The sequence below is a fragment of the Clinocottus analis genome, unplaced genomic scaffold, assembly GCF_023055335.1.
Source record: "Clinocottus analis isolate CAN_PGR_092001 unplaced genomic scaffold, fCliAna1.0.p SCAF_10, whole genome shotgun sequence".
Taxonomy (NCBI): Eukaryota; Metazoa; Chordata; class Actinopteri; order Perciformes; family Cottidae; genus Clinocottus; species Clinocottus analis.
In genome coordinates this window covers 4,748,748-4,771,100 of record NW_027175821.1, presented here as the reverse complement: position 1 = coordinate 4,771,100, position 22,353 = coordinate 4,748,748, and the positions used below count along the sequence as shown (strand labels likewise).

Below are 22,353 nucleotides of genomic sequence, written 5' to 3'. Positions count from 1 at the left end.
CCCCTTGTTCAAATTTAATGGGATTAAAATTGTCAAGTCAGTATTTTCCATAAATAGTTAAAAACGTGCAGCTTGTAGGAGAGCAGAAGTCAAAACACGGTGAAGCGCCGGTCTTACGGGTGCAGTGCTCATCAGTGACCACTAGATGTCAGCACATCGACTGTGCCTCTATTGCGTCGCGTTGTGGCCGCTAGGTGGTAGCTCTGCACCAGGATTTCCTCCTCCCAGGTCGTCGAAACAACAAACCGAACTACGGAGCAAGCGGGGTGAGAGAACGTCCGAAACCGCCTCTGACCGCGACTTTTAAACTCTTTTTTTTACAGATTTGCAGTGGGATACAGACGGAAGCTGCGTGCGAATAGTAAAAGTTACGATTCGGCCGGGACTACATTTTTTACAACAAGGTAAGTTAGCTGTAAAATGGCGGAGAGCTATCTGGAAGTTAGTTGATTTGTATTTTGCTAGCCGGGCTAGCTGCCGACGAGCCCTGAGCGCGGATGCCTGAGCCAAGTCGCCTCGCTAGCTCGCGGTTCGTGGCTACTTCGGTTGTTAGCAGGCTGCCGACCCGGGTTTTTTTTGTTGACACAGCGACGCAAAAATATTTAGTCCGTAGCCCCAAGAAGCGTTTTATTGTTCCAAGCAACTTATTTGCACTTTATATATTTGTAAACAAAGTGTTTGTTGCTTATGCAATACGGCGCTGGAACTCCCGAGGCAAGATGGAGGACGCAAAGGACGTGATGTTTTTTTAGGTAACGTTAGCTGGTAGCTGTTAGCGTAGCCCACCAGTCGCGGTTATTATCGGCTACTTCATTACAGCACACCGTTGTATTTTCGGAGCATTTGCTTTATCTCTTGCACAAGCAACGGGCTCGACTGAGTTCGGAGCCAGAAAGCGGTCATTGTCCTCGCGAACATCGCTGAGTATGGTTATTGTGTACTAGCCCCGTGTTAGCATGCGCTAGTACAGTACAGTAGGGCTGGCGTTGTTGTGTTATTATGGTGCGATAGCGCGAGGAAACACTCGCACCGCACGCGTCCGTGGCCCTCCTCGTCCGGCGGCTCCCGGTCTGGTCGCGCGGAGCTGCGGCTTCACGCGATCGCTTCTACCGCGAGCTTTGACGCTCGCGAAAAGAGCGAGCTCGCGGCGCTAGCATCGAGCGACGCACCGGTGTCAATTTTGACAGGAGCCGACGGAGAGCGCAGCCGCGGCGGCGTGGTTGGAGGGAACGGAGCGGGGACTTTTGTGCACCGTGGAGTTGCAATAACGTGCACTATCGGGTTTCACGGCTCCGTTTGATCTAACGTCGTCTAGTCTCGCTTCGCAGTAACAAGTTTACGAGACACACGGACCAATTTGGCGCCACTTTTTTCAGTCTACACCCATAGATTCCCGTCGTCTCGGCGTCTTCCCTCGTTATTAAGGAAACAAGCGCCGTCGCACAGTCGCTAATCTAGATATGTATCTCAGTTAAATCAAAACTCTCATACTCGTAACTGCCTCGTACACAGTGCTGTTTCGTGCATCTATGTTGACTGAGGGGTATATATATATTTTACTTTGATCGTTGTGTATAAGCTACATGAAATGTGTGCTTGGTAAGATATTTGGGCCATCGTGTGCCTGATGTTGTGAGAGAGAAATCCCGTGACTGACATTACACCTGAATTTATATCTTAACAATTTCATTGGAAGTCTTCTCACCATTCATAAACGCCTTTATTACGCTATTATGTTAGTACATGTTTATATTTGTTATTTAGGAACACGACTGACACAGTTGTGTGTCATCACTAAGTGTGCAGGGACAGAAAAACGCCCCCAGAGTGGGTATATGATGGTATAGTTCAAGTCGAGCCTTTCAGGACTAAGCAGATGTCTCTGATGTGCTTTTATTGTCTTACATGACTCTCCCCCCACCCCCCCAAAAATGTCCATGTGTTTCTGAATTATTTTTAATGACAAAATCCTAATTTTGAATGTTACCTGCTCACTTCTTTGATGTATGTGGCACCCAATTTACACCTCACAACCGTGCAATAGTTTTTTTTTCTTCATCTGTGGCCTGCAGTATCTTGTTGATGTTGATACTGTCTTTTGATTGGTTGAGATATGTATGGGGCGGATAAACCAGCGCCATATTTGGCCATTGAGGAAGACACTACAACGTTCCCCGCGTGACGTCTGTAAGCCAAGGGAAGCAGAGAAAGAGAGGGAGCCAATGGCTAGACAGCTGAGCGTGACAGGAGCGTTAGTGTACGCCCACTGTTACCATGTGAAACCGTTTTTTTTTCTCTCAAAGGCATCAAAGAAGCGTTTGCTCACTACAGAGGATGCACTGTCTGCTTACTTGTACATATTTGCTGTTTGCTTTTGTAGCACTTATTGTTTCTGCTGTGTTGAAATGATGAGTGAGTGTGCATGTGTATTTCTCCATAAATGACTCTGTCGTGTGTGTGTGTGTGTGTGTGTGTGTGTGTGTGTGTGTATTCTAGGTCACATGCAACCTCCCCTGTCTTGTAATTTCTGAGGATCTCAAGCCAGTCATAAATTGAAGTTATCCAGAAGATGTTACAGAAATGATAGCAGCACCAGAAATACCATCAGAGTTCTCCTTTACTCAGTAAGTGCTTTATTCCTCTTTACATTTTCTGTAATAGTTGAGGTTGATATGATTTTTTAAAATCTAATATTTGCTGATGTCCACCAGGGATACAGACACCCGATTCTCTTCAGACACAGACTTCTCTGAGGATATCGATGGAAGGAGTACGACCTCAGCGAAAGGAAAGGTACATAAAGCAGAAATGGCTCCAGGACACCATGATCAAATAAAACAGTATCACATCTATCAGTTGTATATATATGTGTGACGAGCGCATTCAATCAGTGTCGTCTTCTCTACAATGGTTCTCACGCTCAACAATGTGTTATGGTCTTCGGTTCCAGGGTGGAAAGAAGGGGAAGAAGGCAGCAGGGGAGAAAGGCAAAGGAGGGAAGGGAGCCGGCCGGATAAATGGCCACCACCAGGAAAATGGCATGGAAAACATGATGCTGTTTGAGGTGGTGAAGCTGGGCAGGAGTGCAATGCAGGTATGACTGCCATGTTATTTGAGATTGCCACACTGTAAAAATGTTTTTTTCAGTCGCATGAAATAAATAATGGTCGGCATTCTTAATTACATCTATCCCTCATTTCTTGCAGTCTGTCGTCGATGACTGGATTGAGTCTTACAAACACGACAGAGACGTTGCGCTACTAGATCTCATCAATTTCTTCATCCAGTGCTCAGGGTGTAAAGGTATGTGTGTCCGTTTACGGTATCTTACCCCTTTTTTAAAAAATGCATTGAAGAAAAACATTTGAATCTGTGAAGAACCATTCGAACATATTTGGTGCTCTCTTCCTCCCTCGGTTTGTCTACTTGACTGCGTAGTAAATGTCTTCTGTCCAACCCCTCTGTGTATCAGGTGTGGTCAGTGGAGAAATGTTCCGCAACATGCAGAACTCTGAGATCATCCGGCGAATGACGGAGGAATTTGATGAGGTAGCTTTGTTTTTTCCAGTTTAATCATCACCATAATTCACCATGAATCTCCTCTGTGTAATTTAAGATTGAACATCACATTAAGTATTTTTTTACTGTCTGTTTTCTTTTTCTTTTTTTTTTGGAAGATAGAGATAACAACACATTGCATGAAGTCACTGCATTTGCTAACGTTCTTCCCTCTGTGGCCTTTGTAGGACAGCGGTGACTACCCGCTAACCATAGCAGGACCCCAATGGAAAAAGTTCAAATCAAGCTTTTGTGAATTCATTTCGGTGCTGGTGCGCCAGTGTCAATACAGTATCATCTATGATGAGTACATGATGGATACAGTCATCTCCCTTCTCACCGGACTATCAGACTCTCAAGTCCGAGCCTTCAGACACACCTCAACACTGGCAGGTAGGAGGAACTTTGTCTGTATTTATTTATTCATGTGTGTGTGTGAGAGACACATTTGAATGTCAGTGATGAAATGCTGTGTTCTTTAAGCACGCAGTCGATAACTGTGTGGGGAAAAGCAGCAATTAAGAGGTCTCTGGGGGCAAAGTGGCTGTAGTGTTGTATGCTATCTTATGGATATAGCCACTAATAAACCCACAACACTCACAGGTGTCCTTGTAAAAGTGCAATAACCTACAACTTTATCGTTGGCGGGGCTTGTGTAGGAATAACTGAAGCAGATTTACCCGCTAAAATAAAGTGTCAAAGCCTCCTGGTGGAGCAGATCATGTTCTCTACAATCCCTAGAGGAATGCAGAGCACGCAGCCAATATCATTTATGCAGCAGCATAATACATTTTTCCACAACAGATGTAATTGAGCAGGTGGGCGGTGTGACCACCAAACATTCATGTAATGTTGTGTCAAGGAAACCATCTTTGTCCTTACCTGTCAGGCCACAACAGCAAAGTGCTTTTGTTGAGTTCATGTTGGGACGCTGTCACTGTACTTCGCTGTCGGAGAGGGTCAGTTCCAGCTGAGCTGTTTTAGATGGTTATAATGTAGGATATAATTATTCCTTAATGCGCCAAGGCAATACAATAAGGGCGGCTGCTACAAGTAGACAGGCTTGTATTCCTGATGAAGAGTTTGTTTACCTCGTATCATTTCCAACTTATTCCCATCCTTGGTTTTATTTGTTCTATGAAAGGATTACAAATCATTTCTAACCTCCTTTCAGGTTGTTTTAATATTAGGGCACCTTGGTTTGCAGCGTATTATATTTCATCCAGGGGTTAGTTTATGTTGCCCATCCATAATACTGTAAACAGTTACAAAATGCTAAGTCGGGTGATGTCACACACTCATGTGTTGTCAGCCAATTATTAATTGCTCATTTAACTTGTGTTTTTGGCAGCCATGAAGCTGATGACAGCCCTGGTGAATGTAGCTCTAAACCTGAGCATCAACATGGACAACACGCAGCGCCAGTACGAGGCCGAGAGGAATAAGATCATGGCCAAAAGGGCCAATGACAGACTGGAGTTGCTTCTGCAGAAACGCAAAGAGGTAAGAGTGGCCACGTGGCAATTTGCTGCCTATTGTTTAAAAAAAATACTTTGACTTCAGCACGTACCTTTTTGCATTTAGACATGCCCATTGGATTATTTAAATCCAATCTGGATCAGCAAATTCCACCCAGATGCAGGTGTCTGAGCAGGGGTTTAGTAGTAACTTTGTCTGTGCACTCGCTGTGCTATGTATTTACTGCTCTTATTAGTTTATGTAATATAAAAGCCTGCACAGAGTTGTGGAAAACGCTAAGTTTCCCTGGCGATGAGAGGGTGTTAGTAACTACGCAGCGGAGGTTTAATGCAATTACTTATTTTATAAAGGCAGTTTTTATTTTCTAACCATTTTTCTTTGCTTTCGTCGTGTTTTTTTTCTTCATTGTGTTTAACTAATACCAGTCGGCTTAACTGACAATTATGTTCCCACCACTAGTAAACAATAAATAAGACAGCCTCAACACCCACTACATCAGTTTAGGTTGTCATATTGGAAGATGTATTTTTACCCTCTTGAAAAGTGGCTGTTACAAGAAAAATAGGTGTGGGTTGTTTCGTTTATGATTTGACTGGAAATCCCATGTGCTTATATGTTGTAGAGCACTAGCACGCTAGAAGGTCTGTGGGTCAAGTGTGGGGTTTTTATAATGTGATACTGAGGACAATAAACCTTTAATAGTTCTAAGGTGACGTCTCCCTACATGATATGTTATCAGGCAACCAAACTAGCCAGTCCCAGTGATACGTGTGAAAGTAAATAATTATGAATTAGTTTATAATAATACCGGTAAGCTGTTTAATTTTAGAACCACAACGCCGTTGTAGGCGATGGACCCGCAGTGGCTGTGTTAGTGCTGGGTGTTATTCGGCTGGGATTGTCCGTTTTTTTTTTTTTAATAAGTTGCATAACAGCAGGTCCCACCGGGCATCCATCTGTTAGTTTAGTGTGCGTCTCCGCCACAGCATGGTGACATAGTTGGCTGACACTCATCTTGTTATGTTAACGATGCCCCCTGGACAATTCTTAACTCTGCATCCTCGTTCGTAAAGGATTCGTGTTTGACCAAGCAGATCGGCTCACGGTTTTGTTCTGCTCTCCATTTCAGCTCCAAGAAAATCAGGACGAGATTGAAAATATGATGAATGCGATATTCAAAGGAGTGTTTGTTCATCGATATCGGTGAGGCTTCAGCTGTTCTATTCATCCATCTACATCCTCTACGAGTATGACTGTGATGCTGGTCGCGGATGCTGTTACATCAAACGACGTTGTGTTCTTACAGTGACGCGATAGCAGAAATCAGGGCAATCTGTATAGAAGAGATCGGCGTGTGGATGAAGCTCTACAGCGATGCCTTCCTCAACGACAGCTATCTGAAGTACGTGGGGTGGACGATGCACGATAAGGTGAGTTCCAGGGACATTTCTTGACACACCTAGATGTCTTTACTGTTTATTTTTACCTCCGTAGGACGTCTTCTCAGGACCGTGTGAACGTAACAGACTTTCATTTATTCACATCTCCTCCGCTCTCCTGTTAGTTTTGTTGCACCTGTTGTACGTGCATAACTTTTATTCCTTTTATTATTCCGTAGTGGTTTCGTGACGGCCCGTAATTCTCAATTTAGCGGCGCACAACAGCCGACTGAGCAGATGTCTGATCAGCCGGCATAAGTGAAAACACCTGTATGGGTGTGCGGGGCTGTAAAGGGCCTAATCAATAACTCGACTGTAAACTAATTGTAGACACAACAACTCTGAACACAGGCCTGCTGTTTTTCCAGCATTGATTTTCAAGGTCTGATAGGCAATCAAATAGAAAAACAGACGAGTCTCGGGTTATTAATGTCTTCAAGTGATCTATGTTGTTTATTTCAGTTAGTTTTGTAAACAAAGAAGAAAGACTAGTCCATGCACGGGGTCATTGACTGTTTTTTTAATTCTCTTTTCCAGCAAGGCGAGGTACGTCTGAAGTGTCTGACAGCCCTGCAGGGTCTCTACTACAACAGAGAGCTCAATGCGAGACTGGAGCTCTTCACCAGTCGCTTCAAGGTCAGCACCACCTGCTGGACAACTTCAACACAACAGCTCCAACTTTATATTCTCACACTTGCACACATCAACAAATACTAGACTCATGCTCCGTGGATATATGTATATATCTATATATTTGTGATTGGCCGTGACATAATTTAACTCGCTAATTAAATGAACCTTCTAGCCAAATGGCTCATTAAATCGGTCTCTCTCTCTCTACACAGGACCGTATTGTCTCCATGACTCTGGACAAAGAGTATGACGTTGCAGTGCAAGCAATTAAACTACTCACGCTAGTCTTGAAGTAAGTTACTTCTGCTTTTGTTCTTGATTGTATTTGATTTGCTGTGGTTTCAATTTCCACGTTTTCCCAAACATCAGTTAAGGGCTGCAAGCCCGTTTCGAGAATTGCATGAAGTGTATGTTGGAGCTTTAGTGGACTGACTCTCTGCGTTTGTCTCTGCAGTAGTACGGATGAGGTGTTGACCCCCGAGGACTGTGAGAGTGTCTATCACTTGGTCTACTCGGCACACAGGCCTGTCGCCATTGCATCTGGAGAATTCCTCTACAAGAAGTATGTCAGACATTCGTCACTGAGCAGGAGTCAAAACGGCTGAGCAGAGAATTGAAAATGAGTTCAGGAAAATGAATGTAAAGGCAGCTTGGAGACGGTTTAGGAATTTAAGGAGTAACTTGCCGTAGTGAACTCTGGTGATATAACTGTTGGATGTTATAGGTTCAACAGGGCACATGTCTAACCATATTTATGAGTGATGCGGGGTGTGGTTTAATACGCTAACATCTAACTACAATTGTCAAGATTCTTAACTTACGTTGGTCAGATCTCAGCTTAATTTATTAGATTTAGTTTGTACCTTGTTGCTTCTCAGAAATGCAGTAGGAGGATTATGCAGGGGTTGCTTTTGAGCATTGCCAAACTAATAATAATTGATGCTCTTAAAGGTTGTTCAGCCAGCGGGAACCAGAGGAGGAAGGTGCCCCAAAGAGGAGAGGCAGACAAAGCGCCAACGCCAACCTCATTAAGACCACTGTCTTCTTCTTCCTGGAGAGCGAGGTATGTTATGAGGCTGCTTTACTTTTACTGTCACACGCAGGGCTCCAGTTTCTGTCTTTTATTGACCGTCTGTAACGCTGCGTTCACAGCATTTTTTCCCCCGCACGAGTAGGTTTCATGCAAAGTCAATGCACACGCTGAAAGCGGCCGTCATTCAGACGCCGTTCCTGGAGCCCGCAGCTGTGTGCGGCTCCGGATAATATTATGAACCCAGACACGAGGGCGTTTGATGTTTTCCGGCGTTTGCGGGACTTTCACAACAAGTATAAAGCAGAACTAGTGATTATTTCAGTAGTAGATGGTAGAAATAGTAACTGTTTTTAAGGAGATACGCCACAGTTAAGCCGCGCCCCCTTTTCGCAACGAATGAAGCAAATTAACCACAAGTCAAGCGAGTAAACTCGCGTGAAAAAGTGCGAACGTAGTATAAGCAAATGAACCATCTTGTCCTTCATGCGTGCGAACATTTCTTCCCTTAGCTCCATGAGCACGCAGCCTACCTGGTAGACTCTCTCTGGGAATGCGGTCCAGAGCTGCTGAAGGACTGGGAGTGTATGATCAGCTTACTGCTAGATGACCCATTGCCAGGAGAGGAAGGTAAGACACTGGTTACTTGCTAGCTTTTGTCTCTTGTGTTGTGGTTCAGGTGCTGATGCAGATTGTGCTTTTTTTTGTGTGTGTTTTTGCAGCTCTTACAGACAGACAAGAGACAGCCTTGATTGAGATCATGCTGTGCACTGTACGTCAGGCTGCTGAATGCCACCCACCTGTTGGAAGAGGCACAGGGAAAAGGGTAAGCGTGGCTAACGCACTTTAATAGATTTCTTACATGAGCCAGATGCAGTTCAAACATGTCTCTTGAACCGCACTTGCACGGCATGTCTTTTTAAATAACTGTGATCCCACCATTATAAGTATTAGATATTTTTATTCCAGCCTTTTCTTTCTTGTTATTGTATTGTCCGACAGCGGTTTAAGACCGTTTCAAAGTGTTGTGCTTGTGTTTGAGATGATAGAACCTGCAAAAATATTTCCAGACATTCCCGCTTGTTATTACCAGTTGAAGCTTTATGTCTAGCTATTTCCTCCGTGGATTTATGGCACAACAACTGAACATTAACATTAATCCGGTATTCTCGTAATCTATTTTGTTTTACAACTCTGATGTAATGGTGCTGAACAGACAACTTTTATTTCTTATTGGTTTTAACTGTCAAAGCTTTACCGTTAAACGTGTCTTTTGGAAACTGTGCTAATGTTGTCTGTTTAACGTATGAGGTTTATTGAAACAGGATAAATTTGCATAATGTTAAAAGACTCGAGGCCTGGTAGCAACTTCAAGGTTATTCTGGCTTTTCATTTCTGCAGCTGAGGTTCACTATTTTAACTGCAAAGCAGTTTAAACAGACCTATGCAAAGAAAGACGGCTGGCAAAAGTAAATCAGACTGAATACACAAATTATCAGAAAATGTCACTGCTTCATCTCGAGCCCAATATCTGATGATATTATATTATATTATTTGTGTGTATTCTGTTTAATGAAGGTGTTGCAGATATAGATTTATGTATGACAATATTTAAACATTCGTGTTTTAGCTGCACAAAAGGGAAAATCACTTTGTTACAATATATTTCATATGTTCACCTACATGTCGTAATCTGTCACTTGTTTGATGTGGTAACTAATTTATGGAACAAAATCTTTTTAGTGCTTGGAAATATGTTTTTATATTTATTTTTTTTCGCTACCAGGTTTGTTTCACCCTGCCAGAGTTGCAGCTGAAGGAATAAGCCTAAAATGTTGTAATACGCGCATAAGAATACATCTAAACGACACATGAATTCAATGGAATACACACATGTAATTAAGTCAGATCTGTCCTGCTCTATATAAGGCAGGGAGACAATGAATCTGGTAATTAACACATTCACAGTCTTTTTTTGCCAGCTGTTTGTCCTGCATTTGGCCGTTTAAAACTGTTACATTCAGCCTGAATAGTTTTCTCTTCTGTTGATAAAATGCACCGCTCTGCAGACTTGTCCATGTTTGTGATTTGTCGTATGCAGCAAACAACGCCTTTTTTAAATGTGAACACGCTCATAACCAGATTGAGAAACCCCTCGGTTGATTTACAAAGTTGATAACCAGATTAATTTAGGGCTGTTCAGGTGGGATTGCAGCTGTTGGGTTGAGTTAAACCAGACGAACAAAGGATACCTTGGGTGTGTTAAACACGCTTTGTGTTACAGGCCCCAGTTCTCTGTCCAAAAACCCATTTAAAACCTTCCACTGGGAACCAGCACCTGGTAAACTGGAGCTTCTTGCAGCTTCAGAAAAATGACCAAGCCTGGCATTAACATTAAGTGCCTGGTCAAAAAGTAAACTTGTTGTGAGGACCTGCATTAAACCTACTGCTTCCATCATCAGGTGATGACGGCAAAAGAGAGGAAGACTCAGATGGATGACAAAACCAGAATTACGGAGCTGTTTGCTGTGGCTTTGCCCCCTCTACTGGCCAAGGTTTGTTACTGCACTGCTCTGTGGGGCTGCTCGCTTCAGCTGTGTATTCATAAATCACAACAAAAAAAAACATGACGCTGAATGTTTGTTCTACAGTACGCTGTGGACGCGGAGAAGGTGACTAACTTGTTGCAGCTGCCTCAGTATTTTGACCTGGAAATTTATACCACAGGACGTCTAGAGAAGGTGAGACGCTTATCAAACCTGGAAACTGTTTTATTTAACATAATGATGATTGACCTTCCTCACTGACTGTTATCAAACATAATGTGTCTCTCTTTCTCTCATCCAGCACCTGGAATCCCTGCTGCGTCAGATCAGGGAAATTGTGGAGAAGCACACAGACACTGAAGTCTTGGAGGTCTGCTCCAAGACTTACCATTCCCTCTGCAATGAGGAGTTCACAATCTTTAACAGGGTGGATATTGCCCGCTCCCAGCTGCTGGATGAGCTGGTGGACAAGTTCAACAGACTACTGGAGGATTTTCTACAAGAGGTAGAAGAGACGGGGCATTTCTCTTTTGTGGAAGCGGGACACAACAACTCCACGACTCATTATTATTATCGTCGCCATGTTTTTCTTCTGTTGTGTATCATTCAAGAGACCATGCCTCCCGACATAAGCACTCAAATTGTAATATAAATGCTTTATTAACCCGCAAGTTACCCCTCGAGTCACAAACTGTGTCTTGATTTCCTTCCCAAATGCGTTTTAAGAGGCGAAGTGTGTCGTTTGTGTTCAGCCAAATGCTTTTATTTATTTAAATACTCAGAATATCCAGAAGAATCTGGAAACTCAGCCGTTAACTTTTCTTTCCAGGGTGAAGAGGCTGATGAAGATGACGCTTATCAGGTTTTGTCGACTCTAAAGAGGATCACCGCTTTCCACAAGTATGATTCTTCCTCGAGTCCCCCGGTTCCTCCCTGTATCTTCCTCTTGTCTCCTGTGAGTCTGCCTCCATCCGTCTGAAACGTTCTCAAATCTGTTGCAGTGCACACGACCTGTCGGGGTGGGACCTGTTTACCAGCAACTTCAAGCTGCTCAACACGGGCATCGAGAACGGAGACATGCCTGAGCAGGTTAAGAAACACTCACACACACACACACCAAGTAAAGTTATATGAACTTGACACGTTGTCATTTTCAGAGAACAGTAATGTTTATTACCTCTTCCGGGATTTTTCTTTTTCTGGTGAGCAGATAGTCATCCACTCGCTGCAGTGTACCCACTATGTAATCCTGTGGCACCTGGCCAAGTCATCTGACGGCAGCTCCAGAAAGGTGAGGTCTCCTCAGGCCAACTGCACCTCCTCTATTGTGGGTTGGAAAGTTGTATATGTGATGCTAAACATCCCCGCTCCTCAAATGTGCTTGTTTTTTTTTATGAAATCAGGATGACACGGTGACCTTGAGGAAGCAGATGAGGGCATTCTGTATGATGTGTCAGCGCTACCTCACCAACGTCAACACAGCCGTCAAAGAACAGGTGACACATGCACGATAGAAATGCAGCGTATTCAATGCAGCTCATCGGCAACTCTTTAGATGTGGTTTGGCTTCCGTTTATTGTTGCTGCTTTTGGTTGTTTTGGCTACAAAGTGCTGGTGAGAATGTTGACAAAGCAAGAAGTGATTTCAATGCAGGTCTTTGATGCAACTTGTTACCGAAGCCATCTGCGCCTCACGACAGACGGAAGATTTTTCACAAATTTAAATAGATATACTCAGAAAATGTTGTTTAAAACCGTATCTGCAAAGAGTGCTTTTGTTTTTGCACTCATGCACACTGAGTTTGAACTTTTGTCCTTTTTTTTTCTTTCCTCCTCCAGGCATTCACCATCCTGTGTGATCTCCTGCTCATCTTCAGCCACCAGATGGTGTCCGGAGGCAGGGAACACCTGGAGCCTCTGGTCTATTCCTCGGAGGACTCGCTGCAGGCCGAGCTGCTCTCCTTTATCTTGAACCACGTCTTCATAGACCAGGACGATGACACAAATAGCACAGGTACTGATGCAAATGTTCCCTTGTAAGCAGCTCGTGTGCTTTCTGCTCCAATATGCAAGGAGATCAAGTACAAGGATGCTATCTTTTTTTTAATTAAAAAATATTTTTTTTTTTCTCTCCAATCATGTCAGACGGGCAACAGGACGATGAGGCGGTAAAGATCGAAGCTCTGCACAAGAGGAGAAACCTCCTCGCTGCCTACTGTAAACTGATCATCTACTGCGTGGTCGACATGAAGACTGGAGCCGACATCTTTAAACAGTACATGAGGGTAAGGCAAACCTTTTTCACATCTGCTGTTGCAGGAGTTCATGCATTGTTTGTCTTATTATTCAGCTCATGTACACAGAGGTCATTCTTGTGCCATTTTCTTTACAGTATTACAACGATTACGGCGACATCATCAAGGAGACCATGAGTAAGACTCGGCAAATCGACAAGATTCAATGTGCCAAGACGCTCATCCTGAGTCTACAACAGGTCAGTGTGCACACTTTGGTTTAATTTGTGGCATTTTTTTTTTTAAAGAGATTGTTGATCTCACGTTTCTCTCATCCCGCTAGCTGTTCAACGAAATGCTGTCCGACCTGGGTCACGGCTTCGATCGCTCCGCCTCTTCGTTCTGTGGGATCAAAGAGTTGGCCCGTCGTTTCTCTCTGACATTCGGCCTCGACCAAGTCAAAACAAGGGATGCCATCGCTATGCTGCACAAGTGAGGCTTTATTCTGCTCTCTCGTTGCATTGCTCTGCTCATGCGTGTTTGCCTTTTGCATCTGGGACCTGTCACGTTTGACAAATTACTCCTTGAATGCTGTGTTTCTTCTCGCCGTGTTATTTCTTTCCTCTGGATTTTTGGAGAGGCTTAAGTGCAAAAATGTTGCCGTCTTTCCCATTCCCATGCACTAATGTTTTTCTTAGTTTAACATCAGCCTGTCCAAACACACAGAAGAGCAACAGTGCTATAAACATAAAACTGGTCCGTTGCTCGTAAGGAACTCAAGCACTTATCCAAAAAGCTCCGTCTGCTTTTATGCAGTAATTTAAACGTGAACTATTTTATGTCATTGCAACAATTATTGCCTTTCAGCGTATGTGAACATTCATTGTTATTGTTAACTAGGATAATATCTGTCATGCAATTTTGACTTGGTACTAAAAAGATACATATTTCTTCTCAAAAGCAAATGAGAAGTTTTTGTATAAAAGTCACACAATCCTCCACATGTGTAAAAACAAACCCCACCTCCATCACATTAAACTCTCTTTTCTCATGTGGATTATTATATCATAATCTCGGGGACGGTTCCCGGAAATCCGATGTATGCACATTTGCTATGCTTTCTTGGATTACCCTACACTTGTGCAACATCTGGGCGCACTATGTAATGGGATATGCCAGATGTGCGACAGGAGTTAAAGTAATAGAAGACAGGCTGAAGATTCTGCTTTCTTTCCATCGAGTATTTATAATCTTAAAACTGTCAAACGCAAATGCTGTGCAGCTTTACAGTGTGGCATGACTGATGCCTATAGGTGGAACAGAGCTATAGAAAATCACCAGGATCTATTTAGATGGGCAAGAGCGAGACGCGTAAGAAGTGTCTCGTATCTTGACTTGTTTAGCGGTTCTCGATACCATCTTTTGGTTTTTGGGGATTTGTGGTTTCATTCTAAGATTCAACGTGTTTTTCTGCTTTGCTTGAAAATAAAAAATAAACATGCTATTGGAAGACACTGTTAACCAATGTTTGAATAATAGTCTCAAAGTTATGACTGCTTCTATTCAAGAAAAGGGGGGAAAGTAGTTAAGTGGTGGTTTAAAACATGTACCACATGACCGGTGTCCCTGGTTCAAACGGATATTCTTACATCAGTTAAATTGAGTTTGAGTTTCGAGTGAACGGTTCGGGATCAACTATTTTCAGTTTGGTGTCAGTGAAACCATTTATTTTTCTCTCCGCTCAGTGAGTAATTCTTCCTCTCTTGTCTCTTTGCATCTGTCAGGGATGGTATTGAGTTTGCTTTTAAGGATCCCAGCACCCAGGGAGAAGGAGGCCCTCCCCTCAATCTGGCTTTCTTGGACATCCTCAGCGAGTTCTCCTCAAAGCTTATGAAACAAGACAAGAGGACTGTGTAAGTAGATTTTATTTTCATTATTTAACAGGTGTGAGGCTTTAGTGTAACAGGTGTTTCTGACAACTGGTGTGACTGGTATCTAAGACTCATTGTCTGTTGACGTGAGGCCACCTCCCTCCTCCCCCACCATCCTCCCGTTGGAATGTGCACCTGGTTGGTGTCTATGGGCGCTATGAGTTTGCTCATCCTGTCCCGTGTGACCTTTTCTGCAGCCACATGTACCTGGAGCGCTTCATGACGTTCCAGATGGCGCTGCAGCGGGAGGACTGCTGGCTCCCGCTTATCTCCTACAGGAACTCGCTGCAGGCGGGCGGCGACGACGACACCATGTCGGTGATGAGCGGCTACTCCAGCAGAGGCTCCTCCGTCCGCTCCAAGAAGATCAAGCCTCCTGCTGCTACAGCTGGAACGTCAGCAGCCAAGAGGAAGCTGCCAGACGGTATTGCACGCTAAGGAATCAACGGAGTTATTAATAATGGGAACGATTTCATTTTCTAGCTTTTATTCACTGCAGAGAAAAATAACGTGAATATTGCGTAGCTGCAAACACACTGGAAATAGGTCTTCATGAGAGCCACATACATTATACAGCCCAGCAACGATGTTACAAAAGCAGAGTCGGAGCCCAGATTAACCCAAATGCATCTCTAACCAGCCGGCTGCAGCTGATGGGCGAGCAGATTAAAACAGCAGATGGTGGGAGAGAGTCAGAAGAGTCAGACGGCTCCTTATCAATCACACTGGGGTCATTTAGCTGTTTGCCTGTGTGTGTGTGTGTGTGTGTGTGTTTGCTGGAGACCCCGCCCCCGTGATGGCGATTCAATTTAATGAGAACGCAGCAAAGTGCAGTGATGGGAGGGAAAGAGTTGATGAAGGCTGATGTTACAATGCAGCCCAAATTAAATCTGCGTTCTCATAACTTATCGGTTTATTTTCTCGGCCCCTAATTTAATTAGGGTTGTGACCTTTTCATTGTGTTTACTTTTGGTTTTCACTGTCGAGATTACATTATCTCAATGAAGTCGCAGTGAAAAACCAACCAATTTCTGCGATGACCTTTGACCAATACTCACAATACAAGCGTGTTTTTTTGTTTCCGAGATTGAATAGAATACTTTATTGTCATTTTCACGAAAGACAGTTTAGCAGCTCTTGCAGTAAAGACAAACATTTAAAACAACCGTAGAAACATTCACATCACAAGTCGACAGATACACAAGTGGATCGTCATAAAGTGCACGTGCCATTGATTATTGTTCAGTGTCCTCAGCCTTTTGTCTCACGCTTCGACCCCTTTCCTCCCCAGAGGAGAGCAGCAGCAGCGACGTGTGGCAGCAGAGCATGCAGACCCCGGTCATGTTGCCTTCCCCGCATCTCACCTCCACCGCCATGCGAGACCCCAAGAGGGGCCGCGACGACAGCTTCATGGGGGTCTATCCTCTTCCCCACGACCAGCAGCAACCCCACCAACTCCCACAGCACCATCAACAGACGCCGCAGCACCATCAAACACCCATGGACTACAAGTACGTCATGCCTCCCTGTCGCAGTCGGCTCATAGTTCAGTGCGACACTTTATAGCGAAATTTCTTTTAGTTTTAGTTAAACATCGAATAGAAAAACACTTTCAGTTGGTTAGACGACAACAAAAAACAAAAACTCTTCAAACAAACATTTGACTTGAATTTTGTTGGGATGATTTCAGGTGTTGACTCTTTTTAATTAATGCATATAAAAAAAATTCCCTTAGAGGGCAGAATTAATGTGAATATTAACATAAATCTTTCTTGACTGCACGGTGCCACCGTCCCAACCTTTTCATTGAATACTGTGAGTTTACTTGCACATTTTAAGTTGCACAGTCTAACATCAACTTTTCTCTCAAATTGGCTGCGCTGCCAGTTCAGAAACTCTTTCATGATGATTTTCTTTTATTTATAATAGGGAATTAGTTTCTTTAATTATCCAACACTTCCCACCGCACTAGACTGTGCAGTAATAAATGTATTCGGGCCCTTCATTCAGTTCAGTGCATCATTTATTCTCTCAGAGCGGGATCAGAGGACGAGCATATGAGCCAAAAAGCATTAGAAAAATGACTCTATGAAATTTCCCATTTGCTCGCAATTAATTTTGAGGGTAAACGCCGTAAAATGCGTTTACTCCACAGCCTGCCAAGTGTTGGCCCTACTGGGACAGTGACTGATTAGTTTACTTATCCAAGCTGACTTTTCGTGGGCCATCCACATAGTTGTATCTGACAAGCTTGCGATATCGCCAGTTAAATCAACAAATGTGAGCGTAAAGAAATGTGCTAATTTGTGCGCTCTTGTGTATTCAGTTCCCAGGTGACGTGGATGCTGGCTCAGAGACAGCAAGAAGAGGCACGCCAGCAGCAGGAAAGAGCCATGAACTACGCCAAGCTCAGGACCAATCTGCAGCAGGCTATGTAAGACAAACACACTCACACACACACACACACTATGTATGTGGAGTTTCCTGTGAGAATTTCATTAAATGTATGTTTCCATAATTGTTTGCAGTCGTCGCGGTACCGGGCTTATGGAGGAAGACGAAGAGCCGATTGTGGAGGATGTGATGATGTCATCAGAGGGTCGTTTGGACGACCTCAACGAAGGCATGGACTTCGACACCATGGACATTGATCTGGTGAGGTCCACATTTAAGTGAATTTTATTTTAAAACACAAGAATTATAACCCTCGAGTCATGGCGGTCTCACTACTGGATACAATGCAATTCTGAGATACTTTGAGAACTAAACACTGGACCTCAAAACTCCCAAAAAAAAAATCCCTTGAAACTCTGAGTCGACCTCGCTGGTTCATGGCATGTAATTCCCGGCGCCAGCCGAGAACTCGCTGCTCCGCGACCCTCACCGCGTGTCAAGCGCTCATTACCGTTTGCTTGCTGCTTCTGCATACATACTCCGCCTGGGAAATAATAACCAGTATGTTTATTCTAAGAAAAGAGCGTTTTTTTGTTTTTTTTTTGGTTTAGCATGCACAAATCAATAACAAGTGGCTCGTGTTGATCTTTGCATGCAACATAAAAATGAGCGAAAGAAGACAAAAGAGCAAATTCTCGACCGCGGGGAAGGAGATATGTTTTTTTGTTTCTTGAAAAGATAATGAAAGGCTCTCGCCGCAGTGCCTCGCAACTGTCGCTGCACCACGAGGCAATATGACTAATTCATTTGACCGTTTAGCCGAGCATCACAGAACCATGTGTGACGTGCAAAGCCAGAATTTCATTTTTATTCCAGAAAAAAAAATGCCTATTTTGGTTTCTCACGCTGGTGAGAAGGGACTCAAGTGTCACATTGAATCAATACACCAGAAAATTGCCCTAGTTTTCCTAAATTCACTCCATTTGTTGCACGTATGATAAATTCAGGAATGTGATGTTTTTACTCGATAGCACGACCCTCTTGAATCCTGTGGACCAGATCCGTAGAAAAATAAACAGACACATGATGTTTTTGGTTCCAGTATTGTTCAGTCCGTATTTTTTGAGTACGGGGAAAGCTTGTTGACATATTTGATGGTTTTCCCTTAACGCAGTTTGAGTATCCGCTCTAAACTCCATCTTTCTCTTCCAGCCGCCCTCAAAGAACCGTCGTGAAAGGTCCGAGTTAAAGCCCGACTACTTTGACCCTGCTTCTATCATGGACGAATCGGTAAGCGCCATCGGTATTCTCTCCCTTTTGTTTTTTTTATAACTCCTCCAGGTGTGTTTTTGCGTCACGGCCAGCGGGAAAAGGCAGCACGAGATCCGATGCAACTCGTGGTGTCTTCAAACGAAAGAATCGGCTTCGACTCTGCGGACGTAAATCGAGCGCGAGTGGCTCGCGAACCAATCGCGTTACACGGACCGCTCGCGAAGCAAAGCGTGTGACGTCTGGGCGATCGAGGCCGTGAGAAGCATCAGTCCGCTCTGCAGCCAAACGCAACGCCTCTCGTCGGTTGCGAAGCCGCCGTTTCTAACTCTACTAGTCAGATTTGATTTATTTCAGAATGTACCGCCGACCTTAAATTCCTGCTTCCCACCTTTTTTTTCTTCTTTTTCTTTTTTGGAAGAAACCCTGTGGATTTGCCTCGGGGCTCGTTCTTGCACCTTTTGACTCGTAGGGTTTCTCAGTCTCTGCCGCAGCGCACGGCTCTGGAAAAAGAAATGCGTGGGTGTTTTTGTGATGTCAACTTTGAACAATTTCATTGTCGCAAAAACCCCCAAAAGAAATATCACAGCAGTTGTCACCTCGGCGAACACGTAGCGTCTCGTTCCATCGAGCTTTTCCTCAACAAAGTAGCACAATGCGGCGCTCGGCTCTTGACACAACCCTGAGCTGAACACGTCTGAACCTCAGATCCTTTTTATTTATTTATTTCTCCCCCCTCCCAATTACTTCGACTCGACGTTGGATGCGATGAGGCAGTAGAGGAGATTTCTATTGCAAACGGCAGACAGAAAGTCAAAAGGACTCGATGCAGTTTGAGATGATAAACGTGTCGCCGACAGCCGCCGTTTGCTGTCGGCCGGATTCAGGGAAAGCAGCGTCGCTTTTTATTTTGTCAGATTTTCGGCAATCGGACGAAACGGACGACTGGACTGGATGTTAATTGACAATATGACGGATTTTCCAAACCCTCTGGTTTGTCCGACCTGGATCATTATTCATGTGGTTTTCATACCGCGGGGCCGAGCAGTTCGTTTTCATGCCGCGCTTGTTACCAAGTTCCTGTTATTTGAACTCAATAACTGGTTATTAACGTGTTTATTCTTTTCCCTCTGTCTTTGTTTCCTCTAGGTCCTTGGGGTGTCCATGTTTTAAGCTAATATCCAGATGATTTTGACGCTGGGATGAAAAAAAAAGAAGAGGCGCTTTGTATTTAAAGAGAATTTTAGATGCGAAAACAGAAGTGTTTTCTGTAAGAAAAAGCAAAAAAAACAACAAAAAAAAGAAAAAGTCTGGCTTGTACTCCACGTGGACCAATGACAACCCACACTCAGTGTTGCTTGCTCAGAGAGGACATTGTTTCAAATATTTACTTTTATAATCTTGGGTAAGCTCTTCCTGTTCTGAAATAGTGTAACAGGCCACTTCCAAACCTTTTAGAAATCAGACACGTCTGAAGAAAAATCCATGATAGCTTTTTTTTTTTTCCTCTTTCCTTTTTGTTTTCTTTGTTTCTCTTTTTTTTCTTTCTTTTTTTTAAACTGGGATGAATTGGTGTGTTTAACTTAAGATACTTTTTTTTGTTTTTTTTGTTTATGTCTAACCCTTTTTACAATTGTAGTAAGTTACCAGGTGTGAAGTAGTAATTTATAAACAGACTGTAGTAGCTTGCTTGTACTGTGTTAGCCAAGTGGATGGAGGTCTTTGTTTCTGTGCTCTCTCTCTCTCTCTTTTTTTTTTTTTCTTCTCCTCCCTCTATCTCTTTAGTTCCTTCTCCCTGTTGTTGGGCCGTATTCGAGGTCCTGATAACCACTGGTGGTTAAGATGTTGAGGTGTCGCGTAGAATCAGTCATGATCCCCTTTATGCTGTGAAGATTCCCAGAGTCCACTGAGCGCTCCACACTGTCAAGCAGTAAGTCCTAGAGCTTACCCCAAGATTTGGACCACTCCCTAAGCACCATCTACTAGAGAAATGTGTCCCTCCTTTCCTTCCTCCTTCCCTCCTTCCCTCCTCCGTCGCCTCCTCCAACAATGAGCAGATTTTTCTCCCAGTAGTGCCACTGTGTGGGCTCTGGCAGACAGCAGCTCAGTCAAAGAATTACACATCTTTTTTCTCTTAAAATCCAGCAGCATAATGTTGAAATGGGTACCTCTACATTTTAAATAAAAGTTATATATGAATCGGTGCTGATTTTATATATGTGCTTTTGGTTTTTCTTATTTTCAACTTTTCAACCTTCAGTCACAAAAGTTTGAGAAATGTAAGTAAAACTGAAAAAAAAAAAACTGAAAAAAATGAAAGCATGCTAAAGCCATGCATCAAGGAAGATTTTTAAATTTGTATTTTTATGTTTTATTTTTTTTTTTGGTTTATTTTTTGTCTTGATAATGTCTTCGGGTTTCTACCTTTTTTCCTACATGTAAATTAGTTTGGATAAAACTAATGAAAAGACTTGTGAAATTCAGCTTTAAAGGTTTTCTCAACATTAAAAAAGAAAAAAAAAAAGTCCTCTCACAAAATACTTAAAGATTTCAAATGTTAAAAGTGAAAGGTAGTCATTCAGACGATACTGAAGATGAACGTTATTCAGCAGCGCTGTGGCAGCTAGACAAAGCTTAGATTTTGACATATATTTGTCACACACAAGTTTTAATGAAATGTTTTGTCTACTGAGGTTTTTATTTTGTAGTCATTCCATGCTTAAGCCTTAAACATGCTCGTGGAGGTCACCTTCTCTCACAGTAATCTTCCATGTCAGAGGATCAGTCATGTTTAAAGGTGGATAATTGGCTTCTTAGAACATGAAACATGAGGTGGTCAGATGTAATGTGATAAAGTAGATGAACAGCCTATATGTGTTTTGCCTAATTATTTTATGTAAGTAAAAAAAGAAAATTCTTTTAAGGAAAAAGTACTGTTTATTGTTTGTTACTTACCACTACATTGGTATAAATTCTTATTAGATCATGTGTATATATACAAAATTTAATTTTTTTTCCTTCCTTTTTGGCCATTTCTGTGTTTTTATTTTTATTTTTCCGCACTCTTGCCTACACTCTAAGTTGTTGTCTATTATCCCATCCTCTTTCAGTCACTCTGTTTTCTGATTTGTACTTGTCTGGAGACAGTAACTTTTGAATAAAAATCAACACATTTCATCTGTGGCACTTTTTTTTTAATTTAAATTTTTTACTTTGGACCACAATGAACTTATAACAGCTAATACAGAGTTTAGTCAGATCCAATTGTCTTCGTTGTTCCTTTTGATACCATTCGCTCCACCGACACTAGGGGGCGGTGTAGTGCAAGGCTGCCGTCTGACCTCTCCACAATGGCAGTGCTCTACAATACGTCTCGGGCTATGAATATGTATTCCCAGGCGCTCTACATCCTCAACACACACATCTCGCTGTCGGCTTATGAAGATGAAATGAAAAAAAGCCCCCGTGGTGTTAGTGAGAGTGATGTCCGGCCTCTGCGGTGAAACTAAAGAAGGGCCGCGATGATAAAAGTGCGCGCCCAGAGTGTTCGCTGGGAGAAAAGGATGAAAGCGGCACGGAGACCTGTGTGTTGAGTGCGTGCTCACTAAAGAGCAGCTCGGCGTGTTAGAGCCGGACGTGGCGGGAGAGAGCGGCCGCCTTCATGTTCAGGGCCGGGAAAAAAAAGAAGAAAAAGAGACATGAAGGGCCCCGTCCGTCGCTGCTTACGTCAGTCTGCGCGTCACGCATCTGCTTTTTGGGACGCTTCATTTTGTCGCCTGAGCTGCACCCCATCCTCCCCCCCCCCCTTTTTTTATGTAAACGCACCTTTGTACATGTGGCG

At 43.3% G+C, this 22,353-nt stretch overlaps 1 protein-coding gene across 1 annotated transcript; it reads left to right on the top strand.

Annotated features, from left to right (window-relative positions):
• The first annotated feature begins 217 nt into the window (after positions 1 to 217).
• On the top strand, positions 218 to 21,689 carry stag2b (STAG2 cohesin complex component b). The gene is made up of 34 exons (XM_068583801.1): positions 218 to 404; positions 2,497 to 2,624; positions 2,712 to 2,793; positions 2,951 to 3,094; positions 3,207 to 3,303; positions 3,473 to 3,549; positions 3,747 to 3,951; positions 4,910 to 5,061; positions 6,167 to 6,240; positions 6,344 to 6,467; positions 7,014 to 7,112; positions 7,322 to 7,401; positions 7,564 to 7,671; positions 8,061 to 8,172; positions 8,652 to 8,769; positions 8,862 to 8,965; positions 10,602 to 10,694; positions 10,791 to 10,880; positions 10,987 to 11,190; positions 11,515 to 11,585; positions 11,687 to 11,774; positions 11,896 to 11,976; positions 12,089 to 12,181; positions 12,524 to 12,698; positions 12,830 to 12,969; positions 13,077 to 13,178; positions 13,262 to 13,410; positions 14,703 to 14,831; positions 15,047 to 15,273; positions 16,141 to 16,360; positions 17,176 to 17,283; positions 17,378 to 17,504; positions 18,456 to 18,533; positions 19,662 to 21,689. Exons 2-34 carry the CDS (start codon positions 2,581 to 2,583, stop codon positions 19,683 to 19,685), a joined length of 3,819 nt encoding a protein of 1,272 aa, XP_068439902.1. The 5' UTR covers positions 218 to 404; positions 2,497 to 2,580; the 3' UTR covers positions 19,686 to 21,689.
• Positions 21,690 to 22,353: the final 664 nt, after the last annotated feature.

Bases quoted from the DNA above. Each gene is read 5' to 3' on its own strand.
- stag2b (XM_068583801.1), top strand. From the start codon at position 2,581: ATGATAGCAGCACCAGAAATACCATCAGAGTTCTCCTTTACTCA. The intron at 11,775-11,895 runs GTTAAGAAACAC...TCTGGTGAGCAG, and splicing joins ACGGAGACATGCCTGAGCAG to ATAGTCATCCACTCGCTGCA. The intron at 12,182-12,523 runs GTGACACATGCA...TTCCTCCTCCAG, and splicing joins ACACAGCCGTCAAAGAACAG to GCATTCACCATCCTGTGTGA.